Source organism: Papilio xuthus, unplaced genomic scaffold (genome assembly GCF_000836235.2).
Source record: "Papilio xuthus unplaced genomic scaffold, Pxut_1.1 DF828142.1, whole genome shotgun sequence".
Taxonomy (NCBI): Eukaryota; Metazoa; Arthropoda; class Insecta; order Lepidoptera; family Papilionidae; genus Papilio; species Papilio xuthus.
This window is the reverse complement of record NW_013530507.1, coordinates 1,584,207-1,593,222: the sequence shown is the minus strand read 5'-3', so window position 1 is coordinate 1,593,222 and position 9,016 is coordinate 1,584,207. Positions and strand designations below refer to the sequence as shown.

At 40.0% G+C, this 9,016-nt stretch overlaps 1 protein-coding gene across 1 annotated transcript in view; it reads right to left on the bottom strand.

Annotated features, from left to right (window-relative positions):
• Nucleotides 1-252: 252 nt before the first annotated feature.
• Rme-8 (receptor mediated endocytosis 8) overlaps nt 253-9,016 on the bottom strand; it is a 23,802-nt gene continuing 15,038 nt past the window's right edge. The window contains exons 19-38 of the mRNA XM_013307032.1: nt 8,707-8,827; nt 8,392-8,556; nt 7,891-8,042; nt 7,005-7,206; nt 6,234-6,422; nt 5,985-6,120; nt 5,723-5,910; nt 5,373-5,558; nt 4,916-5,092; nt 4,486-4,647; nt 4,004-4,222; nt 3,778-3,910; nt 3,398-3,661; nt 3,145-3,257; nt 2,764-2,933; nt 2,388-2,619; nt 2,064-2,231; nt 1,627-1,776; nt 1,070-1,295; nt 253-693 (exon numbers count right to left, since the gene is read on the bottom strand). Coding sequence (XP_013162486.1) covers nt 623-693; nt 1,070-1,295; nt 1,627-1,776; nt 2,064-2,231; nt 2,388-2,619; nt 2,764-2,933; nt 3,145-3,257; nt 3,398-3,661; nt 3,778-3,910; nt 4,004-4,222; nt 4,486-4,647; nt 4,916-5,092; nt 5,373-5,558; nt 5,723-5,910; nt 5,985-6,120; nt 6,234-6,422; nt 7,005-7,206; nt 7,891-8,042; nt 8,392-8,556; nt 8,707-8,827 — 3,424 coding nt within the window. The 3' untranslated portion in view covers nt 253-622. The remainder of the gene's footprint in view (nt 694-1,069; nt 1,296-1,626; nt 1,777-2,063; nt 2,232-2,387; nt 2,620-2,763; nt 2,934-3,144; nt 3,258-3,397; nt 3,662-3,777; nt 3,911-4,003; nt 4,223-4,485; nt 4,648-4,915; nt 5,093-5,372; nt 5,559-5,722; nt 5,911-5,984; nt 6,121-6,233; nt 6,423-7,004; nt 7,207-7,890; nt 8,043-8,391; nt 8,557-8,706; nt 8,828-9,016) is intronic.

Here is a 9,016-nt window from a genome sequence, read left to right as displayed (position 1 = left end):
AATATGTTTATATATTTTTATATATTCATAATTATATTAAATTTATTGTGATATGAGTATTTATAATTTTAATAGAAAATTAATAGCCAAATAAAGAAATTTAAAAATAAAGATTACAAGAGGTATATTACCCTATTAAAATTATAGCCGAATTATTTATTGGATTTTGATTTAAAAGTAATTAATTTATAATATTTTTTTATTTAAATTTGCATTTATTCAATTATTTCTATATTATAAAACACAACATATTAATGCTATGGTTGAAGCAAAGCTTAAAAATAACATAAAAACTACTTAACTTAATAGATAAGTACTAATAGTACTTAAAAATTGCATAAGTGAACAGAATCATGTATCAACTGAATGAAAATTATCTTTATCTGAAAAATCACAGATGTCGCTTTCGATACTTCATTTATCATAAAAAAAAAATTTTGATAATTTTAATCGATTTATAAGAATTTCATCACTGGGATCGTTTACATGATGATGATGATGATGAAAAACTAAATATACGTCTGTAGTATTGCCTTAAGGAATGTGTAACATAGTATCAGAGAAGACAATAATCCTTTATAATGAGGTCCTTGTGAGCGATGTGTTGGTACATATCGTGTGGTCAGTCAATGGGCGGCGGCTGCGCAGGAATGCTGGCTGGTGGCGCGGTCAAGTAGCCTGCAGCGTGCGGCGCTGGAATTATACAGAAAAAAGTACAGTTAATTTATAAATCGGCTTTATTTAACCACGACCGGTTTATTCCGGATTCCAATCAAATACCTAACTGTAAACAAACTCCATATTTACACTGAAACTCGTAAACCACACAGAAGATAAGTATAGAAGAGTAGATAGAAGCAATTAGGCCTCCGGTGCGTACACTCATCTGACAGGCCTAATTTTAGTCCACGTTCTCTTCCCACCCTTTTCTTAAAAGGAAATGATGGGAGAGTAAAGTTTGGCGATGGAGGTGACGCATAGGATGGGGAGAATCCCATTTCTGTGCGTCCCTTCCTCGGCCGGTAGGTATGGAATTTGGCGCCTGTTAATTTAAGCTGTCAATAGTTACCAGATATAGCATGTGTCTGTGGCACTGATGATATGAAGAGGTCATGTCTCTGCGCGGCGTACTGCTCCCAGACGCGGCTGCGGGCGAGCATGGCGCGCACGCGGTCTCCGTGCGCAGCTGAGCGCGCCATGCCCTTCAGCGCGCCCACCAGCTGCGCCGCAGCCTGACCCTCCAGCCGCGACTCCAGTGCCAACAGCAGCTCTGTTATCAGCTCGCACTCCAAAGCCTGCAATTTCACAAATGTTGGATGGGTTGAAATTTTCTTGTAGAATTGTAAAAAATCATATAATTTAATCTTACTCATATTATTAATGCGAACGTTTGGATGTATGGACGGATGTATGGATGTTTGTTAGATGGTACTTCCAGAACGGCTACGTGGATCTCGCTGTAATTTGGATAGTTGTAGAACACAGTCTGGGAGAACATGTAGGCGAATTATTTTTTATTTAATTCAACGGGTTTAATTCAATTTTCAATTCGCGCAGACAAAGTCGCGTGCGTCAGCTAGTTGTTTCTTAATTATGTTATTTAAAAGCATTGTTTATTTTATTTACCTGTAACACTAGTTTGTCAGTATTAGGGTTGGTGTTGTTGAATATAGCTGCGAGTGCCTCACACGCGGAGCCGACCACCTCGCGGCAAGTCTTCACCGCAGTCTTGAGGCCCGACATCACCTCAGTCTGCGTCAGCGCCGCCACACACGACTGCAAAACGTTGCAACGCACTCATTAATATCGGCTCATCAATAGTTTTTACTTAAGTTATATTTTAAATGCAAATTTAGTTCCTATTTAATTGGAGGAATCTTCGCTCTTCTTAATCCCGTTGAAAAAAAAACATGGATAACGTTGATTTTTCATACATATCGTATAGTCATCTCTATGGATAGAAAATTTCTGTAAATATTGAGCACTAGTGGACAACAGGCAGGTAACAGTGGGCAATGGTGGGCATAAATAGTGGCCAGTAGTGGGCAATAGACAATAAAGACCTGAGTGTCAGCTAGCGCGGCGAGCACAGGCACGGCGTGCTTAGGGCAGGCGGGCAGCAGACGCGCGAGGCGGGGCAGCTCGCCCAGCTGCGCGCAAACCTCGCCCAGCGCCGGCTTAGCCCGCAGCAACGCCGCCAACGCACGTGCGCATGTCTCTCCCCTGCTACCCTGCACACATATAATAAAACTGTCATACTCAGAAATATTGGGTAGTCACTAAGTAACCTTGAATCCACATCGGTAATAAACGTTCTAAGACAAAGTTGATTAGAAAATTAAGTAACATGAAAAATACAAAATAAGTCAGAAACAATCATAACTTACGTCGGAGGCGTCCTTATTTAGTGCAGTCAACGTCTCAGTGAGCAATTCCTGCAGGAACTTCTTCGGGCTGCGAAGACTCCAGTGCGGGTTCTGTAAGTACAGCTTGAGGTACACGCCGCCCACCACCACCTCGCCCGCCGGCGCCCACACCTCCTCGCCATTAGCCACACGTTCTAATGTCTCCCGGTCCTCGAATAATACGTTTGGATCCCGTAACTGGTTAGCTAAATGTCTGAAAAACGATAATTATAAAGTTATTTTTCTTAAATCAAAGAAATATGCAGTCATGCTTCATTTTGTAAATTAATTCGTTAGATATACAATTAGCCTAGACAAATCATAAACATGCGGTTTTCACGATTTACCGATGACATACCTGTCTCGCAGATGGGCAATATGAGCCTGAACGTTACGTCGAGCATCATCAGACCAAACAAGCTCGGGATGCTCGTGACTGCCGTCGAATGCCTGCAGCGCACTAGCACAGGATTCCCGCATCGCGTCCGCAAACACGCCCGGCATGTAGCGACATATTGTCAACCGTACCTGACAAAAAGAAAAAATCGAACTAAATATACCACTTCAACAAAACTCAGGGAAACAATACGAATCAAATCAAAAATTACAATGAGCTTAAGCACGAAAAACATTACTCGCCTGCCATATTGCGGGGTTTCTATATTGCAAAAAAAATATCAAACTAATTTTTCTTTATACTATATGAAGGTAATGTACCGTTTCAAAATGTTTAGTTTACCTTTGGTCCATGTAATTTGTCTGCCATCATACGAGACAGCAGCTCTGCTGCAGACTCTCGCATTTCTGGTACTTTGCTATTGCAAAACAGATCTAACAGATAGATTACCGCACCTGAAAATTAAATATATTAATATTTAATACAAAATTTGTCTTTATCTCAAAATCAAAGTCAAAGCTCGAAGGACCAATGTCATTGATCCTTCGAGCCGGATTGGAAATTATTTGCTTACATTGTTAGTATTAACACTCACCTTTGGCCAATGCCTCCCTAACAATCGCAGTACTAGCTAACAACGCAGCTAATGTAGGTAATGCGTTAGCCGGTGGCACTTTATCAGCCAGCAACGGCAGCAGATGACCCAGCACACCGCACGCTGCAACATCCTCTACACACTCGCGCACTCCACTAGCCGCGAGAGCCGCGCCTAGTGCCGCCTCGCGCAGCTTGCTCCATGCCCGACCAGATATCAGTCCGAATATAAGGCCAAATGAACCGATACATTGGATTTCAACACCTGTAAATAAAGTCATCTTTGAAATCGAGTTAAATTAATAAGAAAATAAATTAGACAAAGAGCTTATAAGATTCTTTATAATGTACAACATAGTCAAGCATAACATTTTATATTACCAGGATTCTTGATGAGAACATTAGCCAAAGCGTTGAGCGCCAGTGTTATATGTCCAACTCTTTCATCTGTCATATCGTTTTGAGTTTCCTCTTTAATAAACTTCAACAAATCTATAACAAATTGTTGAGGATTCTGAAAAAAAATTACAATCAAGTTCATGTATGTATCAAAATGTTCTTAAAAAACTTTCTTTTTACCCTATGTGGTCTAGTACTATTTATTTACCTCAATAGGATAGTCAGGTAGTTCATTGTATATATCTAGGTAGACTCCGCCGACGGGGAGCAAGCCCTCGTGCGCGGAATACGTGAAGGCGGGGTCAAGGAGGGGGGCGTCATCATCAAGTGCGCGCCATCCGCGCAACGACTCGCGTAGTTCAGCACGCGTGCTGTTGTCCCATACGAGGTACGGCGTGCGCCAGTTTGATGTCAACGTTTTTAATAACTGTAACAACGTTAAGAATTTTTTTTAATTCCTTCTAAATAAAGAGGAGGTCATAAGGCAAATTTTAATAAGAATCCAGTTTCTTTTGAAATTTTTAAGGTGGCCTAAGGTCATCAGCACGCGTCATAGTGCCTTCCACACTTTGTAGTTACTCGAGCAAAGTAGAGTCACCAAGATATCTAAAAACTACTGTAATAGAAAAAAAACGTAACCTCGTTGAATTTAATAGTTGCAACAGTAATATTATGCAAATGTGTAATTACCTCGTGCCTGTCAGGCTGTGCAAGGCGAGCACAGAGGTATGGCGTGAGCAGCTTGTGCAGGGCGTCGCGCACACGCACGTCCTCGGGCGCGGCGTCCTCGTGCGGTCCGTACAGCGCGCTCAGCGCCGCCGCGCACTGCACCGCCAGCTGGTTCGCCTCCACCTACATATTGAAACTTTATGACGGTATGCGCACAAAAGGTATTTGGTTACTTTTAAATATTGGTTTATAATCAACTAAAAGATTTTTTCAATTTTATATTAATTTTACAAGAAACAAGATAAAATAATTAGCTACTATTACGATCAATTGCCAAATAATAGTGGATAAAATCTAGCCAGTAAATTTCCAAAAGCATTTCTCTCAATTCTCTAAAAATTTACCGGTTTTTGATTCCAACTATCGTATCCTATAAAAGATGAAGATTAACCTGTTTATTCTCTCCTTCAGTATCGACACCGGACTCGGCGAGAGTGTAGTCGTAGTGCAGCGCGAGCGGCAGCAGTGCGTGCAGCGCCCCCGCGCGGGCGAGTTGTGCGCGGCACGTCGCCTCCGCGCTCAGCGCTGCCACCGCCTCTGCGCCCGCGCACGCAGCCTCGCTTAGTTGCTGCAACACGATACACACATTCTAGAAGTTTTAGTTTGTGACAGAAAATATTGAATTTCGCATGAAATATCCATACTATGGGTGGTACTAATTAAACACTGAGTGTGTAAATATAATTCATATAATTTTCAGTAATTAACACGACAATAAAACAGTAGATTGACTAATTTAGTAAGTAGTTGAAATGGAAGGACCATTTCAATTTATCTATTTTTCTTACTTGCTTACTAAATCTTAATGAAGATTTATACGTATGTTAAATAAATAAAGTAAAACATACCGGTCGCCGAAGTAGCGGCACGAGGTCTGCAGCTAGCGAGGGCATGTCAGCGCAGACGCGGCGGCAGGCGGGGAATGCGGCGGCGACCGCCAGGCAGCGCGCCGCGTGCGCACACACCGCAGCCGCCGCACCGCGCGAGTCCCCGCCCAGGATCGCCGAGCATCGGGACAATGCGGCTTGTAGTACCTGTACGATTTATTCATTTTATTATACATCTAATAAAAATATATATTACAACTACACAGATACAAATATAAAACATAATTACACGTAAGTACGTATACAACCACTTTGGTGTTAAGTTTTGTACGTGCGTACGCATATGCGTATTAACATGCATGCGTACGTACCTGCAGCCCACCCTCGCGACGCAACTCCTCCGCGTTGAGTGCGGAACAGCGCACCGTGGCGTGCGCGAGCTGGCAGGCGGCGGGCAGCAGCGCAGCATCACGTTCCGAGAACAGCTGCTCCGCCTCCACCTCCAGCCGCGCAGTACGCAGCAGCTGCGGGTAGCCCGCATACTTGTACGGTGCTAACACTAATAACAAACACAAATTAAAGGCATTAGAGACGACGCAGCGACTTTAAACATCCTTGGATTGATAAACGAACCTTCTGAATATCTCTCAAACAGTATAGTCTGTGTCCGAAGTATGAGTACAATATTGTTCGTATTAGGGCCATCTCCGGTCCATACATTTCTACTGCATAGAAACTCGTAAGCCTGGTTGACTGCTTCAAAACGATCCTGAAAATATAAACAAAACCTAAGTGTAAAGAAAATTTAGCACCATTACCGTGATTTTAGTAAATTAATCTATACTTCAAATTAAGTTCTAGCTATATAAATATTGTACTCACTCGTCCTTCTGGGTTCTTATCGGGATGGTACTGATGGGCGAGACGATAGTACGCCTTACGCACAGCCGCCTCATCGTGCGCGCCCGCCGCCAGACCCAGCGCTGCGTACGCCTCACTGACAGTCATCGACGGTGCCTTCTTCTCCACTTCCCGACGCCACGCCTCCAGTACATCTTTTAGTAAACTCACCTGAGATAATATGGAATCATTTATTTTATTTTTCACTTGCAATATTCGAATAAAATTATTTAACAAACAATTTGACGGCCGCTTATAAGGTACACCTACACGGTTATATGAAGGAGAGAGAGACAGAAACATCGCTCGAATTTACTTTGAGACAATTTACTTATATTCTGAATTTTGAATGCACTGATTTGTACACACTTGCTGTCGTCTGTGACTCCGTCCGCGAGGATAAAAAAAAAGCGTAATTAGTAGCCTACATGTTCTAGATTATGTTCTACACCTATGTCATATTTCAGCGAGATACATGCAGCCTTTCTAGAGAAAGCTAACATCCATCCATAAATCCATACATCCAAACATTCGCATTTATATTACATAAATAAGATATTGTCGTCTCTCTCTTTTTAGCCATATGACGCCCACTACTGGACATAGACCTCCCCCAAAGATAAAATTATTAATTATTATAAATTTTTTGTTATATACAACCAAAGATAAGTAAGATATTGTCTTTATTTTGTCAATTAGATAGAGACACTACATTGTAATTGTTGGATTAAAAATAATGCATGTGATAGTGACCGGGTCAGGTATAGGCCAGTCTGGGAATCGTTGTGTGTCACAGAGATGTCGCAGATAGAACATGTTGCAGAACAACTCGTGCTGCAGCTGCGGGTAGCACACCGCGGGGATGGCGAGGTAGGGGTACCTCGCGGCCACGTGCGCGCGCAGACGCGGAGTAAACTCTCCGATGTGCGCTGACACTTTCATTATTAACATACGTCTGTAACAAACAAGCAAAAATAATAATTACTTTTAAAATTAAACTATAAATATTACTATTTTAAATTAACTATATTAGGGTTATTTGAAAATATGTGCCTTTAATTAGCTTAGTATTTCGAAATAAATATTAATATATTTAACAATTAATCAGATATGTGATAAAACTTTCTTAGAATGTTCTAAAAACCCAGTTAAATTTGTCGTATGTAAATAATTAATCCCCTTGAAAAATTATTTAGAAATTTCTTAACATATTTAATTCATTCGGTTAAAATATGACCAAATAATATATGATACTAGCGGACCCGACAGACGTTGTCCTGTCTACACGTCTTTAATTCGAATATTATTTAAAATTTGACACTGCGATGGTAGCGCCGTCTGTCGGATCCAATGTAAAACATTCCAAAATCAACAACTACTAATAAATTAAAATTTAATTAAAAAAACATTGTCCAGCGGACAAAATTGTGAATCTAAACCATTCCCAGATCCCCTTGAACACACACAAAAATTTCATCAAAATCGGTCCAGTCGTTTGAGAGAAGTTCAGTGACATACACACTCACAGAAGAATTATGTATATAAAGATGTCCAAAGGACGATCGAATAATTTTTCATACAAAAATAATATTTAGATCGATCTTTAGGATAGTATATTGATTTCGTCTATAACAAATACCTCATCTCGGAATTCCATATTGCCTCCGGCGTGTCCCATTCGCCGAGGAAAGTCTGGGCGAACTTCTCGGCGCCATGATTCTCCAAGTAGCAAACCATCGCTTCCGGCAACAGCTGACCCAGTATGGACCGCTGCATTATATCCGAACTGGTCTGTAAATATAAAATAATCATATTAATTGCCCTCACAGTTATTTAATAGTGACTTATATTGCACTTAGGGTACATGTAAGGAACTCCTTCCAGTTACTTTACATTATTGCGATTTACTGCCTTACTTAGTACTCTGAGTAAATCGCAATAATTAATAAAAAGATAATGCGCCGTTATAGTTTTTAATACATGCATTTGACACTATAACTTATTTCAGTGTAAAATTTGCAAATTTTTTACTATAGACTTCTAACTGGTTGAGTTTTTTTTCTACGTCTGCAATGGAATTAATTTATCAAGTAAATCAGAATTAAAACACAATGCAAACACAAAATAATAATATACCTACTTGGTCAGCTCTGAACGCTTGCTTCATATGCGTAAGTCGTAAGAATCTCGCAATAGGCAATAGATTAGAGCCGGTGTACAACAGCATGAAGTAAAACACACCGGTTAGGTACAATTTAGATACTTCTGGATTGTCTTGCATCACTTCATATAATAGTGTTGCCACCTAAAAACAAACAAAAATTACATCAATATATAAAACTCTTGAAAAAAAATTTGTGTAAAAAAAGGACACATTTTCAAACTTTGTATTCCCAAACACCACAATTTTTATACAAGCAAGTTAAAAATAATTGAATAAATATCAGCAGATAACCTTTTCAACAAGTATAGGATCAAATGTCAACAACAGCTGAACCACGTGAGCCAAACAAGATGGCTCTGATAAAATCCGTTTCACTCGCGGCAACGGTCTTATTACAGCGTCTTCTTCGTCCCTAGAAACAAAAAAAAAACTATAAACGATAGCAAATAAATACGAATGAATGAATGGATGGTCTTTGTTTTGTTTTGTTTTGTTTTGTTTTGTTTTGTTTTGTTTTGTTTTGTTTTGTTTTGTTTTGTTTTGTTTTGTTTTGTTTTGTTTTGTTTTGTTTTGTTTTGTTTTGTTTTGTTTTGTTTTGTTT